At 34.1% G+C, this 18,174-nt stretch overlaps 1 protein-coding gene across 7 annotated transcripts in view; it reads left to right on the top strand.

Moving 5' to 3' along the window:
- The window catches only part of HACE1 (HECT domain and ankyrin repeat containing E3 ubiquitin protein ligase 1), a 127,315-nt gene extending 109,343 nt beyond the window's left edge, over positions 1 to 17,972 (top strand). For 4 of the 7 annotated variants that reach the window (XM_008007480.3, XM_008007477.3, XM_038001073.2 and 1 more), the window contains 5 exons: positions 1,233 to 1,364; positions 7,099 to 7,197; positions 7,478 to 7,548; positions 15,341 to 15,468; positions 16,007 to 17,972. In XM_008007480.3, coding sequence (XP_008005671.3) covers positions 1,233 to 1,364; positions 7,099 to 7,197; positions 7,478 to 7,548; positions 15,341 to 15,468; positions 16,007 to 16,197 — 621 coding nt within the window. In that variant the 3' untranslated portion in view covers positions 16,198 to 17,972. The remainder of the gene's footprint in view (positions 1 to 1,232; positions 1,365 to 7,098; positions 7,198 to 7,477; positions 7,549 to 15,340; positions 15,469 to 16,006) is intronic. The other 3 variants (XM_038001072.2, XM_008007479.3, XM_008007482.3) reach the window with 2 other exon arrangements.
- Positions 17,973 to 18,174: the final 202 nt, after the last annotated feature.

Genomic DNA, 18,174 nt, shown 5'->3' with positions numbered 1-18,174 from the left:
TATATAATTAATTTTGTTCTAAGCCAAAATACAGTTTTTAAATTACCAGTTAATTTTTTAAATTTTTTTTCTTTAAGAGACAGGATCTTGCCCTGTTGCCTGGGTTGGAGTGTGGTGGCACGGTCATAGTTCAATGCATACTTGAACTCCTGGACTCAAGCAATGTTTCCACCTCAGCCTCCCCTAGTAACTGGGAATACAGGCATGTGCTACCATGCCCTCTGCTCATTACCAGTTAAATTTTAAGTAACAATATTTTCTGTGGTTATGATGTATATTCAAACAAAATGAGTGAATACATAGCTTACCTTAACTCAGAATTAAATTGGCTATGCTACAAAGAGCCATTTTATCAAGTTCTAAGTATGTGTTAAGTGAATTTGATGATGGTGTGCATTCATTCGTGACATACTTTTTGAATACTTTCAAAGTGGCAGCCACTTTTTAGGAGTTGGTATATATTCGGGTAAAACAAAGCACCTGTGTGCAGAGAGATTACATTCTAATGAAACATTTCAGTGAGAATGACCTAGAAGTATAAACACACTGGGGCCCGGACAAGTTTGTGTTTTGGAAATAGCCAGAAGGCCAGTGAAACTAGAATTAAGTGAATGAATGAACTAGGGGGAGAATGAAAGAAGTGAGATCAGAGAGCAAAGCAGAGGCCAGATCATTTAGGGCCTTAGAGACTAAGAAAGGAATTTGGATGTTACTCCAGATGTCATGAGAAGTCATTATAGGGTTTTAAGCAAGAGAGTTGCCTGATCTGAGTTATTTACATATACATACACACACACACATACATATCTGTGTGTATATATACATATATATTTTTTAAAATCACTCTGGCTAAGATGTGGAGAAGCATCAGTACAGGGGCAAAAATGGAAACAGGGACACCAGATGTTGCAGTAATTCAGATGAGAAGTAATGATAGCTTGGACTAGGGTACTGAAATGAAGGTAGTGAGACAAGGTCAGATTGATAATAGTTTTTTAAAGGTAAATCTGATAGTATCAGCTGAAATAGGGTGTGAGAGAGGTCATGGATGATTGATTCCCTAGAATTTTTGCCTGAACTGCTTAGTGAATGGTGGCTTGCTGATTTGCTGAGGTGTATGAGTGTTGGTGTCAGTTTTATTTTAAATCTTTACCTCTTAAATAAGAAATGTATTAACATTAAGTATGTAAAATATTTTTTAAAGGTCATTATGAAAACTTCTTTTTCAATAGGCGGAGTACGTCCAGCTTGTTACTGAACTTCGAATGACAAGAGCCATTCAGCCTCAGATCAATGCCTTTTTACAGGGCTTTCATATGTTCATTCCACCCTCCCTCATACAGCTTTTTGATGAATATGAATTGGTAAGGAAAAACATCAGTTCTTATGTTGTAACACAACAACACAAAACTCTAGTGATGTAATTCAGAAATAATTGTGGAGTACTATAATGAATGAAATAATGTATAAATGAGAAAAAATGGTTTAATGTCCATTTTTAGAGATTTGATATAAAATTTATGGATGTGCCTTCTCTTAAGCTTAATAACCAGATAAGCAACTCCTTAATGTGAAGTGAGATGAGGTGGTGACAAACTAAAATGGAATATATTCCTATTTCTTCTATATGGGAGATGTTGAAGGCCAGTCTTCCTATATGTGCAGTATTCTACATTATTTCTGAATTTTTTATTTGATCACATGACATAAAGGGCGCTGATACTAACTTCTTAAACTTCTAAAGAGATTTAAGAAGGTTTTTCTTATTATATAGTATTTTCTTCTCCAGTTTCTTATATTACCATATATATAATTTTATAATTCTTTATTTCAAACCTATGGAGTCCATCGTCTTTGCTGTCCTGTAGTCCCTAATGAATGTTTTGTTTTGCTACTTTAATTTGCCTTTATTGTACTGTGATCCAACAGGATTTCTAATTTTATATGATTTATGTCACATTTTTCTCCATTTTACTTTTCTCTTTAGTTTTGGTAATTTGGAGAATTATTTTTAAACTCTTTGAGTTGTCTAAATCTAAATAAAGCACAGTATTTTAAATAGAATATAGCTGCTTTCTTATCTAAAAAAATATAATTTGGAATAGTAAGTCCCAGATCAGTGGAAATACTTAGTTTTTATTCTGTCTCAGAAAATTAGTTTTACCTTATGCCTTTCATTTTAGTATATGGATACAGATAGTGATATATACCTTTAATTTTACATATGTATCAGTATTTTAAATTTATCATTCATAGTATATGTTAGCAGTGAACAAAATTTGCTAATTAATTTTGAAGTCCATTGTGATTTAGTTTCATTAAATGTAAGTTTTGAGGTTTTTTTGATTGTTTTTTAGCTGTACAGTTAATGACTTCAGTTAGCGTAGATTCATCTAGTTTTTATATAACAGTAGAAGTTATTTTCAGCATTTAAAAATGGAGGACTATTTGAGCTATTATATTATTAGACCTGACTGAAATCTGACTTTTCCTGTACTGTGCTTGGATTAAATTAGCCTTTTGAAATTCAAAACAGAGAATTAATTAATTGCTGGACCTTTATGTATGTAAAAAACAAATAGCAACAACAAAAATAATTGATGAAAACTTTGCCTTATAATTTACTGAAATCAATAAGTTTATAAAACTTTGAATTATAATATACATGCAGAAAAGGATACACATCATAAATGTATAGCTTGATAAGTTTTAACAAACTGAACATACCCAAGAAACTTAATGTCACTCTGTCATCCCCCTCCGGTCATTCTCCCACTTTAACAGTAACCATTCTCTTGACTTCTGAAATCATAGATGAGATTTGCCCATTTTAGAACTATGTAGATAGAATTTATCTGGCTTTCTTAGCTCAACTTTTTGTGTGTGGGAATCATACATATTGTTCCATGCAGTTGGTAATTTGTTCATTTTTATTGCTGTATAGCATTTCAGTTTCCTTTAGCCTTTTCTATTCTTGATGAACATTTAGTGGGTACTTTTCAGTTTCAGGCTCTTTCAAGTACTGCTGCTACAAACATGCCTTTAGGAAAACCTAAGTATGCATTCTGTAGGTTATATGCCTTGGAGTGGAATTGTTGGGACATAGGCTGTGCATGTATCCCATTTCAGTAGATGTGAGCAGATAGTTTCCCAAGTGATGCATCAATTTACACTCCCATTAGTAGGTGTGAGAGTTCTGGGTGTTCTGCATTCTCACTAGCATTTGATAATTTTCCATCTTTTTCATTTCCTTACTGGTAATTCAGTAGTGGTCTTTCCTTGAGATTTTAATTTGTGTTTACGTGATAGCTAATGAAGTTACACACCTTTTATGATTATAGCCATTTGTGTATTCTGTTTTAAAAGTGTCTATTTAAGTAATTTGTCCATTTTTCTATTGTGTTTTCTGTTTTATTTTTTCTTTTTACTGACTTGTAGGACTCTTTATGTATTCTTTTATAAGAGTCTTTTGTCAGATATATGTATTATGAATATTTTCTACTCAGGTCTTTTCAGTGAATAAAAATTTTGGGGTTTAACATAATTCAGTTTATCAGTTTTTTTTTTTTAATGGAAGAAACTTTTTGTGTCTTGTTTAAGAAACTGTTTCTTTCTCCAAGGCTGTGAAGATATTTTTCTGTGTTTTCTTTTAAAAGCTTTATTCCTTTATCTTTCACATTTAGGTCTGTTACTGGTAAGTTTTTAATTGTGGCTCTTACATTAAAATTTAGACCAGGATTCCTAGTTTGTCTTGGACTCTGACTTTACTAAGTTGAGCTGATTCACATTTGGGAAGAGCAACATTGTAGGCATGGTCTTGATTTATGCAGTGATAATAATTATTATTAAGCGTTTAGTATTTGCCAAGTATTTTATAGGTATTAATTTTAAAAACGCACAAAAAATCTCTTGAGGTGAGTACGATTGTCCCCATTTTACAGATGAGAAAACTAGGCCAAAGAAGATACGGAACTTGTTCATGGTCATAGAGCATGTGTTAGTGGTAGGCTATGAACCCATGTTCCCTGACCTCAGATCTCATCAGTGTTGCCAGTCTGCTTCTTGGTAGCATGAGTAATCAGAGGGACTTGGCTTCAGAACCTTTTGTGTGACTTTGTGTCTTTCATAGGGGAGCGCTATGCTACACTGAGAACGGAAACTTGTAAAAAAATTTGGTGCAAACGTCTAAGCTAGATGTGCATCTGAGTTAAAAGATTCAGGTTAAATTCTAGAGTTTTAGTGAGGAGAAGGTATCAAATAGCTCCAATGTACTGAACTGGAGGTATAGTCATCCATTGTAGATAGAAGGCAGTCGTAAGTCAAGAGATGAGTATGGACTGTTCTTCCATGCTGTGCTGCTTGTGAATTTATCCATGAAAGAACCAGAATATAAAAACGTTGAATCATGTGGTGCTGGGTAAGCTGATGGCTATGAATACTTGCATGATTCAGTTTCTAACTATTAGTATGAGTTATATAACTTACAGTTCCAACAGATGAATTCAGTTATTTTGTTGTATTAAAAAGATTGATTGGGACTTAAAATTTTTATTATATGTACTTTTTATTCTGGAATTCTCATTTCATCTATTTGTTTTTGGTCAATTTAGTAACTTTTTTTGCCCAGTTGTTAGGTGGAATAATAAAGATCCTTTTGTCGTCATCTTCAAAAAAAAAATTGTAACAATGTGATATTCATGAAGTGCTTCAAATTTCTTGAGAGACTGTAGTATTAGTCATTTTTATTCATAATTATGAATAATGAAAACATACTTAATATTATTAAAAGCTTATCTTCAGCCTAGAAGGGAAAAGGATTAAACTCATGAATTGTAAGACATGCGTAAAGACTATCCCACTCCCTTTTAGCAAACCTGTATCAGAGTCCTGCCAGGGAACAGAATTTCTCCAGATGGTTCAAATATTGAAACTTTAACAAAGGGACTTTTACAGAGGTATGGGCAGTGTTAAGAATAAACAAGGTCTAGTGAGACATCCACAGACTGGCAACAGGGGAAAGCCTTTATCATCCCTAGGACTGAAGAGACAGGTAGAGGAATTACTGTGAAGAGCCCCGTAGGAGCCTGAACCACCAAGGAGGGCCCACCTGGTGGTAGCCATACTTGAGGAGCCATAGCTACTGCAAAGAGGTGCTGCAGCAGTGGGAGAGCAGAGAGTACCCTCACCTCCAAACTAACTGCCTGTGTTTCCCAGGCTCCAAACCCAATCCAAAGCCAGCTGGCAAGAGAACCAGCAGGCAAAGCAGCCAGTCTACAGTGCAAAGGAAGCTAGAGAATGTATTTGGGGGTGGTCAATGTAGACTAACTAGACTGTCTTCATCTAGGAAGAGGATTCTATAATACTGTTACTAGGAGGACTAAAACACACCCTATACTAGCAGTTCTAAAACTTTTTGGTCTTAGGACCCCTTGCAACAAAAGAGTTTTTGTTTATGTGGGTTATGTCAATCTATATTTACTGTACTTGAAATTAAAACAGAAATGTAAAATATTTTATTCACATAAAATAATCCATTATTATGTTAACATAGAGAACATTTGAAAAACTAAAATTGCATTTTCTAGAACAAAACAAATAGTGGGAAGACTGGTACTGTTTTACAGTTTTGCAAATTTCTTTAATGTCTAGCTTAATAGAAGACAAATGGGCCCTTATAACTGCTTTTGTGTATAATCTGTTTTGATATGTTGTTTGGTTGAAATATATGAAGAAAATCCAACCTCATACAGATAAGTTGGAAAAGGGAGAACCTCATGGACCCGCAGAAAAATCTCAGAAACCCTCAAGAGTTCTCAGATGTTGCCTTATATCTATCTTATTTAAGGTACAAGGTCAGCTATATGTTATGAGTAGTTACTATAGGAGACATGATTTTGAATCACACGGTGTCTACATCCCTGTAATAAGAAATCCTGGCTGGGTGCGGTGGTTCACACCTGTAATCCCAGCACTTTTGGGAGGCTGAGGTGGGCTGATCACAAGGTCAGGAGATCGAGATCATCCTGGCTAACACGGTGAAACCCTGTCTCTACTAAATATACAAAAAAATTAGCCGGGCGTGGTGGCGGGCACCTGTAGTCCCAGCTACTTGGGAGGCTGAGGCAGGAGAATGGCGTGAACCCAGGAGGCGGAGCTAGCAGTGAGCCGAGATCGCATTGCCACTGCACTCCATCCTGGGCGACAGAGCAAGACTCCGTCTCAAAAAAAAAAAAAAAAAAGGAAATCCTGATGGATGTTCTGGCTCATCAGTGTAAAGTGTAGGCCAATCATTGCCTCCCCTGTCTATGTAAGCATATCTAACTGTGAAATATGGACTGATTCAGAGAAGTGGACAGGCTCTTTTCATGTCCTCTTTTCCCTTGGAAAACAAAAAGGCAAATACTTTGCCGTTCTTAATTTCATTTTTACTTACATGATTGAGATTTTGTGTCTTTGATTATCTTCCTGTATGAAAGAAGCCTATCAAGTCATTAGGAAGATTGCATTTTTTTTTTTTTTTTTTGACTTTGGAGAAAATTGACTTTAAAGGATCCAAATTATTCCAGAATAGAATTCCTAAAAGGCCTAAATATTTTTTAAAAATCATAACTATTTTTATATTACCTCCTTTTTCCTCATGATAAGGATTTCTTGATGCTTTTCCCCTTGTTTAGTCAAGTATTTATTGAGGACTTTGTTGTCACTTCCATGTTGAGAATACTGTCCCCTTACAGAGGTTAACAAATTTGCAAAGAATTTTAAAAATATAAAGTAAATCAAAGGTAATGTTCATAAAACTTTTGCACACATAAACTGTTGTTGCATATGTTCACACATAAACATATAAACTATAATCTCTTATGTTTTAATGAAGTTTTGTCAATGTGGAAACATCTCCACATCTTATAATATTTGAGATTATCAGCGTCAAGGATTTTCTCTCATGTAATGCTTGTTATTGATGACATGCAGGAACTGTCACAAAAATGTATCAGTTTCATGTGAGATTAGTTTCTAATTAAGGCAAATTTACCATTTAAATGTAATAACTTTTTTCCCTAAAGAAAATTATTGAAATATTTTTCTTCTTCCCCCAAGGAGCTACTGCTTTCTGGCATGCCAGAAATTGATGTGAGTGATTGGATAAAAAATACGGAATACACAAGTGGCTATGAAAGAGAAGATCCAGTTATTCAGGTAAAATTTCTCTAGAGCTTAGAATGAAGTTAAGTTTTGCCGTTCAATTTTGTAAGCTTTTCAGCACTATTGAATGAAAACTTACATTAATTAACAAAGTGAAGTGTTTCCCCAAATTATTCTTGTGGGAACAGTGCATATGAAAGCTTTGCATGAAATCATTTTTGGTAAACGACTTTCGTAGAATAAAATGTGCTTTATGAATATTACATATTTCTCTGGTATTGAGAAGTCTGCAGTTGCTCTGAAATATGAGCTAAGTTTTTTTTGTTGTTGTTAGTGGTTCTGGGAAGTTGTAGAAGACATTACTCAAGAGGAGAGAGTTCTTCTCTTGCAGTTTGTTACTGGCAGGTAAGCAGTATTTTTATGATAATATGGAAATAATTTAATGTATTCTGCTTTTAATGGCTTAGAGATAACTAAAATGAGGAGTTATTACTCTGAATTGTCAGTAACTTACCACCCTTTCCACTGTTTTAGATATTAAAGATTTATTTTGGTATTAAAGATAAGACATTTATAGTAGTGATCAATCATGTTTATTTGATATATTAAAAAGGATCGCCAATAGGACTATTAGTATATTGCACTTTATAATTTGGAAATCTTTTTGCTCTGCAGGTCGGTCAAGGATAGTAGCCAAATGTTTAATATTTGTATATTGCTGGTTTGGTTTAATAGTAACGCAGTTCAGTTTATCCTGGGTAACTCATACACATACTCTATGTTATCCATACACAACAGTTTTTCTGTAATTCAGAGTAAACTTTAAAGTGTCAAGATTCATGGCCTAAAAAATAATTTGTGGTACCACACTTCTCTGAAAAGTTCACTTTTGAAACCAGTTAAATATAATAGATATTAGAAAACTAGATGATTTAACCATCTTTTAGCTTATATTTCTGAAAGATGTAAAAAAAAAGTCTGATTTTCATTTTGGATAACAGAATTTTATCTTCTGTTTATGAAAATGTAGTTTAGTTTTTTTCATTATAAATGTACATATTTCTCCTAGGAAAGTTACAAAACAAAGTTACAATAAGAAAAACCACAGTCCATCAGCCATAACCACTATAAACAATTTGATATATTTACTTCTTTGTTTTTTCTGCATATTTAAAAACTGTAATTGTGAATATATATCTATATAAAATACATATATATAATTTTTTTTTTGTTTTTTTTTTGAAACAGAGTCTCACTCTGTCCCTCAGGCTGGAGTGCAGTGGCTTGATCTTGGCTCACTGCAACTTCCACCCCCTGGGTTCAAGCGATTCTGCTGCCTCAGCCTCCCAAGTGGTTGGGAGTACAGGCGCCTGCCAACACGCACGGCTAATTTTTGTATTTTTTTATTTTTAGTAGAGATGAGGTTTCACCATCTTGGCCAGGCTGGTCTTAAACTCCTGACCTCATGATCCACCTATCTTGGCCTCTCAAAGTGCTGACTTTACAGGCGTGAGCCACCATGCCTGGCCTATAATTTTTAAAATCTATAATTTTTTTTATTTTAAAAGTAGTGTTTAATCATTGTAGAAAATTTAGACAAAGGAGAAAATTAAAATCCTTAATGTTAAGTGATCCCACTATTCAGAGATAATTACAATTAACATTTTGCTTTTTTTTTTTAGTCTTCTTACTGTATAGTTAGAAAAATAGTTGGAGCCACACTATAGATCTAATTTTAAAGAATAAATTAATAGTCTGGGTACGGTACTTCTCTTGCAGTTTAGTTTGTTACTGGTAAGCAGTATTTTTATGATAATATGGAAATAATATATTCTGTTTTTATGGCTTAGAGATAACTAAAATGAGGAGTTATTACTCTGAATTGTCAATAACTTACCACCCTTTCCACTGTTATAGGTATTAAAGATTTATTTTGGTATTAAAGATAAGACATTTATAGTAGTGCCTGTAATCCTAGCACTTTGAGAGGCTGAGGCGGGCAGGTCACTTGAGCTCAGGCGTTTGAGACCAACCTAGGCTACATGGCGAAACCCTGTCTCTACAAAAATACAAAAATTAGCCAGGCATGGTGGCACATGCCTGTAGTCCCAGCTACTCAGGAGTCTGAGGTGGGAGGATCACTTGAGCCTGGGAGGTAGAGATTGCAGTGAGCTGAGATTGCGCCACTGCACTCTAGCCAGGGTGACAGAGTGAGACCCTGTCTCAAAAAAAATAAGAAAAAATAAATAAGAAATAAATAAGACATAACTATTAACAGGTTATAGACAAAATATAAAAGAAAAACTTGTTTTTTTGGTTTTGTTTTTTGCCTCTGAATGCCAAGAATTACTCAGAGACTTGAATAACTTAATAGAAAGGATGAAAAAAATCATTATATTTTTTATGTAAGAAAGTTGACAATTTGACAATTCAGATAGGAGAAAAAAACCCACCTCCAATCTATTCCTAAAAATAATCACTGATAACATTTTTGTTATTCTTCTAGAATTTTTAACACATATATATAATTTTTACTCTTAAAACCATTGTTATTTTATAACTTTTTGAATTTAGCAATATGTTACTAAATTGTTCAATTTATAGATCTATGTAATTTTTAGTGGCTTTCTAGTTTTCTTTTTAGGGAGTTCCTTTAATTGATTCTTTATTGCTAAATTTTCCTATTTATGGAATAATGCTGTACAAATAAGGAATTTTTGTGCTTCTGTCCTAGTGGGACAGTCTGATTATAGAAGATAAATTCTTAGAAGGGAAATTTTTTTGTATGAGAATATATAAATTTTAATAATCTTGATACATATTTATCTTCTAGAAGGGTATTGATGTCAGTAGAGAATGAGAGAGCTTACTCCTTTTATCAGCACAGGGTATACTCATTTTTACTTTCTTTTTTTTTTTTTTTTTTTTTTTTTTTAAGACAGAGTCTGGCTCTGTCGCCCAGGCTGGAGTGCAGTGGCACAATCTCGGCTCACTGCAAGCTCCACCTCCTGGGTTCACACCATTCTCTTGCCTCAACCTCCTGTGTAGCTGGAACTACAGGTGCCTGCCACCACACCCGCTAATGTTTGTATTTTTAGTAGAGACAGGGTTTCACCTTGTTAGCTAGAATGGTCTCAGGCAATCTCCTGACTTCGTGGTCCACCCACCTTGGCCTCTCGAAGTGGGATTACAGGTGTGAGCCACCGTGCCTGGCCCATTTTTACTTTCATATAATTTCTTTTATGTAATTTTTTTGTGTGTGGTATGAATTACCTGACTTTATTCTTTGTTATTCCACAATCACTTTAAAAATTCAGTTTTAAGTGTTGTTTATATATTAGGGGTATTAACTCTGCAAATGGTTTTCTTGGTTTATCAAAGTTATATATACAGATTTCCATGTAATTTAAATTTATAACTTGTAAGTTTTAAATTACCGTATTGCCAAGATGATTGTTGTTACTTTCCTTTGTGGTTTTATAAATGCTTCCCTACTTCTAAGATTTTATATATACGTTTATATAAATTTTTTAATGTAAGTTTTTATAATTTCTGTTTTTACATTCCAATTTTTAAGCCATCTGAACTTTATTTTGGTTTATGTTGTCAAGTATATTTTTCTAAATGGTTTATACTTCGACACCATCTAGTGAATTATTATATTTTCCCCATGATTTGGTCAGTATGAGTCTTTAAGATGCAGAAATCAGTTATTCAAGTTTTTTAGTACTAAGTTGTCTCTTAGGTGGCTGCTCCTGTAGAGTAAAACACTAGAATTAGTAATATACAAGGCTTCTCCACTTTAAATAGTACAGTCATTGCTAGCAATGCTGAAAAGAGGTGTGCTATTCATTATTTAGTTATGAAGTGTGGCAAATCCACACTTGAATGGAGGTGAAAGATGTGGGTGAAGAGTAGAAGCCAAGGAAGCTGAGGGGAAACAACACGGAGCTAGCTTCACCCCTTGGACAGAAGAATCCACCTTTCAACATTGGAGCTCTGTATTTTGAGTTCAAACTGAGAAAGTTTTAAGCTTTTCAAAATTTTAAATTTTACCTCGAACTCCGAGTCGTTAGTATAGATATAGTACTTGTCGTTCAAAACCAAAAGTGCAAATTTTTTTCTTTTTTAATTTTTGGAAAATTCTGATTCTGTATTAGTTTTATTTAGATACTGACGTATCTTTCTACAGGTCTGTAGTATAATTTAGTGCAGCCTTACTGAAAGATCAAATGTGTTCCAATTGTTGAACCAAGAATTAATACAAAAAGTGATTTTTAAATATTTTTATAGTATTGACATTAATATTTCATAGCTCTATAAGGCCATCTTTAATGTTTTACTGTTTCATTATCCCTTAATCCCTTAAGAATCAGACTTGATGATTTCTTTTTTTTTTTTTTTTTTTTGAGAAAGAGTCTTGCTCTGTTTCTTAGGCTGGAGTGCCGTGGCACAATCTCAGCTCAGTGCAACCCCCGCCTCCCAGGTTCAAGTGATTCTCCTGCCTCAGCCCTCCCGAGTAGCTGGGATTACAGGCGCCTACCACCACGCCTGGCTAGTTTTGTATTTTTAGTAGACATGGAGTTTCACCATGTTGGCCAGGCTGGTCTCGATCTCCTGACCTCAAGTGATCCACCTGCCTCAGCCTCCCAAAGTGCTGGGATTACAGCTGCGAGCCTCTGTGTCCAGCTGATTTCTTTTTTTTTTTTTTTGAGATGAAGTCTTGCTCTGTTGCCCAGGCTGGAGTGTAGTAGCTTGATCTCAGCTCACTGCAACTTCCACCTTCTGGGTTCAAGTGACTCCCCTTCCTTAGCCTCCAATTACAGGTGCACACGCCACTTTGCCTGGCTAATTTTTGTATTTTTAGTAGTGACGGGGTTTCACCATGTTGGCCAGGCCGGTCTCTAACTACTGGTCTCAAGTGATCCACCAGCCTCAACCTCCCGAAGTGGTGGGATTACAGGCGTGAGCCACCGCACCCGGCCAATTACTTTTTAAATAAAATAGAAGTATGCCATTTTTGTTTACTGTAATTTATACTGTATAATCTAAGTGTCATAATATTCAACCAAAGACTTTATTTTTCTCATACATACTTACGCCTGATGAATTATTATCTTAACATGATCAGATCTAATTATATAAGTAGGGGGCCAGCCATATTTATTCATAGTATAGGAAAAGAGGAGTAAGGTTTCAGGAATGGCTCATGAATAACAGCTTATAGAATAATTTTAATTAAGATGTTAAAACTAGAGGATCTTCTGAATTTTTAGCTTACTGTTCAAAATTTACTTGTGTGAAGGACATTAGATTGATCATACTTGTATTGAAATACTGTGCTATAATTTGTATAAAAATCAATGTCAACATTTATTTTCTCATCTTGATAAAATAGTTACATTTAATTTGAAATTCTACCACACAAGATATTCAGAACGGCTTGATTTTTATCCCTTTTTATGTTTGGTCACCTTGTTAATTTTTTGGGCAAAAGTTAAATATATAAATTAACTAATGTTGAATTTTATTTCAACTTACAAAGAGATATAGCCAGATGTTCTTTATATATTCTCTTGCTATTAGTAGGAATTGTTTATGCATTAGTGTCTTATAAGCAAGATTCAGGCATACTTTTAATATTGCCTTGGTTTACTGAGGTAAGCTCAAGAATTTCATCAGTAAACCAAACCAGACGACTTCCCAGATAGAAGAGAAAGTTGCTGTTTTTAGGGATTCTTTCATATTGGATTGTTAAACGTTTTTTTCCCTGAGGATGTATACATATCATCAGTGATTTCAAATAGACAATCCTGGTACATTTTTTCAACTTTGTGTGTGTGTGTGTGTGTGGGCGTGTGTGTGTAAATGCACATCATAAAATCATTTAAACAATTTTTAAGTGTGCACTTTTGTGGCATTAAGTATTCACATTGATGTGTGACTATCACCACCGTCCATCTCCTGAATTTTTTCATCTTTCCCAGCTGAAACTCTGTACTCATTAAACACTAACTCCCCATCCTCCTTCCCTACCCACCTCTAACAACCACCTATTTTATGTCTATGAATTTGACTACTCTAAGAACTTCATATAAGTGGAATCATACAATATTTGTCTTTTTGTGATTGCTTTATTTCACTTAGCATAAAGTCTTTAAGGTTCATCCATTTTGTAGCACATGTCAAAATTTCCTTCATTTTTAAGGCTAAATAATACTCCCTTGTATATATACACCACACTTTGCTTATCCAGCCATCTGTTGATGGACACTCGGGTTGCTTCTACCATTTGGCTATTGTGAATAATGCTGCTATGAACATGGATGCGCAGATACTTCTTTGAGTCCGTGCTTTCAGTTCTTTTGGATATATACCCAGAAGTGGAATTGCCTGATTATATGGTAATTCTGTATTGTAATTCTGTTAATTTTGTTGAGGAACCTACATGTTGTTTTCCACAGAGGCTGCATCATTTTACATTCCCAGTGGCAATTTCTCCACATCCTTGCCAATACTTGTGACTTTCTGTATTTTGTTTTTTTGATGTTTTGCCGATAGTCATCTTAATGAGTGTGAAGTGGTTTTGTTTGGCATTGCCCTAGTAAATAGTGATGTTGAGCATCTTTTCATGTGCTTATTGGGCATTTGTTTATCTTTTTTTGGAGAAATGTCTATTTCAATTCTTTGCACATTTTTAATCAGGCTGTTTTGGGTTTTTTTGTTTGTTTTTTTTTTTGTTTGTTTTGTTTTTTTGCTATGGGAATTCTTTATATGTTCTCGATATCAATTTGGTGTCATATTCAATAAATCATTGCCAAATCTGGTGTTATGAAGCTTTTCCCTTATATTTTCTTCTAAGAGTTTTATAGTATTAGCTCTTACATTGAGGTCTTCAATCCATTTTGAGTTAGCTTTTAAGTTACTTAGTGTAAAGTAAGGGTCCAACTTCATTTTCGTTGTAGTGAATATTCAGTTTTCCCAACACACTTCGTTGAAAAGACTCTTTTCCCCTTTGAATGTTGTTGGCACTCTAGTTGAAAATCATTTCATTATGTATGTGAGGGGTTATTTCTGGCCTCTATTCTATTCTACTGGTTCATGTGTCTCTTTTCTTGGCAGTATCACACTATTTTGATTACCACAGCTTTGTAATAAGTTTTGAAATCAGGATATGTGAGTCTGCCACCTTTGTTGTTTTTTTTCTAGACTGTTTAGGCTATTTGAGGTTCAACTTTTTTTTTAAGTGAACTAAACTGTGCTTTATTTTATAAATCATATTTTTAAGAAAGTATTTTAAATTTTATTCAGATGTTTGCAAGTATGTATTTAGTAATCTATACACTAAGTGTTCCTTTGTCATTATTCTAATTTATCCAAAAAGCACTGTAGCACCTCATTTTAAAAGCAATAGAATGTTTTTTAGTATCGGTTTAATCATGATACATACACAGGCTAACTTTAGAAGAAATATTAATTTTATTTTTGATGTATATATAACTTGAGAAGTTGTAATTACATCCTCTACAGTCAAGTACCCAAGATTAAATTTTCTACTGATGTGTTATGCATTATATGTTAACCTTCCTGTGGTCTCTTTATGTTCGGTGATGTTTGAAAACTATGTTTGATATTCTGAATATCAAATCAAAGAGGAACATAAAGAATTTTTCAGTTTTTCCACTATGAAAAACAAAACAAAACACCTTTAGGGCCTAGATATTTTTCACAAACAAGGAAATCATTTGGATTACATGTCAGAGCATTTATTGCTTGAATTAATCAAATATTAATCTATTAACAATTTAATGAATGTCTACTCCAGGCATTTTGCTAGCCCCAGGGATATAGATGTAAATATGACTTGTTTGGGCTCTCAAATAAGCCCCACTTCAATAGAGAGCCACATGAAAGCAAATAATTGTAAATGTAGCATGCTAAATGCAATATTGAGGTATGTGCTGTGGCCAATATTGAGGTATGTGCAAGCATAGTGTAGCTATGGAAATGTGTAGGGGTGTCTCCATGGAAGGTTGCTAACTAATCACAAAGCAATTTACAGTAATGAGTTGGAGTTTTGTAGACTAAAAAATGTCATGTTGTCATTGTCCTAGAGTTGGATATATTTCTACCCTAATTTAGAACTTGAAATTTATCTGTCACAAATATCTTTCTTTCATGATTACAATGTATTAAGATATAAACTCTTAGTTCCAGGGTCCCACATGGTGGGTTTGCTAATATCATGGGTGGAAGTGGATTGCAAAACTTTACAATCGCTGCTGTGCCGTATACTCCAAATCTTTTACCAACTTCAAGCACATGGTATGTTGAATTGGTTTATTTAAATGCTTTACAAATTGTTTTGATTAATTTTGAATGATCAGAGGTCTAACTGTTGCTGCATTGAGAGGAAAACCTCAGCTGTGATCTCACTCCAGGATTTTGGAATCATTGATAACAAATTATGTAGTTTTTTGTGCCCCTGTTTTTGGGAGGGAAAATGTTTGAGGAAACCCTAATTCCCTACAATTTAATTGACTATAGTTCAAGTATCACCAAAGTTACACTATCATAAGTAGCACTGAGTTACACACCATCACTTCAAACTAAATTGCCCTATTGCTTATTTATTTTAAGCTGAAAAGAACTTATTTTCTTCCACTGCATTTGCATGCTGAAAGAAACTGCAATGCAGCAGATTTTTTCTTCTTTTTAAATACCACTTTAGGGTTTTTCAATTTGAATGCAAATTTGAGAGGATGGTTTTATGTTAATTTTGAGTAGTGTTTTCACTTCTAGACAAAACAATCAGAAATTTTATAGATTTCCTGTTTAATAGTGGTGTATTTTTCTTTTAAAGCATCAACATGCTCAAGTTACCTGAATACCCAAGTAAGGAAATACTCAAGGACAGACTTCTTGTGGCACTACATTGTGGCAGCTATGGTTACACAATGGCATAATGAAGTCTGGAAAACTCATCTGACTACTGATGCACAATTCAGAATGGCAGAAGTAATTTGGGAAAATGTCAACAAAAAAGCAGCCTAAATGCAACCCATAGGCAGGGCTGATGCTTCAAATTTATAAAAGATCATCAGGTTTTCTGTTTCTGTCTTTTCCCTTTTATGTTTTCTCTGTTTGTGATACAATTAGAAAATATAAAATCACAGTAGATTTTATTTTTTAAAATGCTAATTGAAAGTAGTAGAGACGCCGGGCGCGGTGGCTCAAGCCTGTAATCCCAGCACTTTGGGAGGCCGAGACGGGCGGATCACGAGGTCAGGAGATCAAGACCATCCTGGCTAACACAGTGAAACCCCGTCTCTACTAAAAACACAAAAAACTAGCCGGGCGAGGTGGCGGGCGCCTGTAGTCCCCGCTACTCTGGAGGCTGAGGCAGGAGAATGGTGTAAACCCGGGAGGCGGAGCTTGCAGTGAGCTGAGATCCGGCCACTGCACTCCAGCCCGGGCGACAGAGCAAGACTCCGTCTCAAAAAAAAAAAAAAAAAAAAAAAGAAAGTAGTAGAGACTGTCGTTTTTCGTAATTAATTTTATCCAAGATTGTATTAAGGCAAAATCTGATTCTGCATTCCACCTCTGCTGTGTAACTATCTTATTAAAAGGAGGTTTTCTCCTAATTTCTGATACATTATATGAGGTCATCCAGCTGGTATGTTCTTTTGCATGTGAAGTACCATTTATATTTTAGAAAACTATTGTATAGAATGGATTAATTTAGATTGTCTATAAAGCCACAAATACGTATTTTCCCACAGTGTATTCTATATTGCAATGATTTTTTTAGCATTTTAATATTTTAATATACATTGTAAAATTTAGACTAACAGTTGATGAAATGACATCTAATTTATATATTAAAGCTTACACTATATTGTATGAATTATTTGCATCTTTCAGTGGCCAGTTTTCCATATGTACATATTATGTCTCCATGGTTTTCTTATGCCTCATTTTAATTTGTAATGAAGGTAAAATTAAAATGTATTTTACTACATTTCTTTTCATTACTTTTATCTGTGAGCTTTGACACATCTGAAAAAGTAATCTGATGTGCAAATTATAATTTAAATATGTTAATTTTTTTACTTCTTAAATTTGCTTTTCTTCATTAAATTGTCAAGTTCAAGTGATATGTGCCTAATATCACTTGGGTGTTGGGTTTTTGAATTTTTGGGTAATCAGTTTTGTTTTGAAAAGACAGACTTGAATAGTTACAGCATATGTTTGAACAGGAAGTAGGAACATGCATACACGAAGAAATGCTAATGGAAGGATTTGTAATGTTTAGGATCTTCCCTTGGAAACTAAAAATAGTATATTAATGACATTACTGTTTGTAGAATGACATATGCAGATTTTCTCATAAGCAGCCATTATGTTTGTCAGTAACGTTTGAGAGACATGTAAGTTGAAAGTTTTGCTAAATTATAAAGCTCCTTTAATACATTGGTTTTGGTTCTCTTGTCTTTTCTAAATGTTAACAAAATATATCTTAACAGATTACATGAATTTAGGAATTATTTAAAAATTACCATTAGCTCTAAAATTAAGATTCAGATGTGTTATTTAGAGTAACTGAAGCTAATAATGTTTTATGTTTTGATTTTTTGAAATTTAATTGTAGAAGTCACTGCCTTCTGAGTTTTCCAATAGATAACCACTTTTAATATTACATTGCTTATAATACTAATGTTTACACATATGTTTCTGTTTATAACCATACAATACATTGGCTCTGTCATATTAGTTTTTTTGTAAGTAGTTATGTAAAAGAGATAGATAATAAAATATTAAATAACTGAGTGTGGTGGCTTATGTCTGTAATCTTAGCGTTTTGAAAGACTGAGGTGGGAGAATTGCTTAAACCCAGGAGTTCAAGACCAGCCTAGACAACATAAGAAGCCCCATCTCTACGAAAAATAAAAATAAGCTGGGCATGGTGGCATGTGCCTGTGGTCGGAAGGCTAGGTGCGAGATAGCTTGAGCCCAGGAGGTCAAGGCTGT

The sequence above is a fragment of the Chlorocebus sabaeus genome, chromosome 13 (assembly GCF_047675955.1).
Source record: "Chlorocebus sabaeus isolate Y175 chromosome 13, mChlSab1.0.hap1, whole genome shotgun sequence".
Lineage (NCBI taxonomy): Eukaryota > Metazoa > Chordata > Mammalia > Primates > Cercopithecidae > Chlorocebus > Chlorocebus sabaeus.
This window is presented reverse-complemented; position numbering and strand designations above follow the sequence as displayed.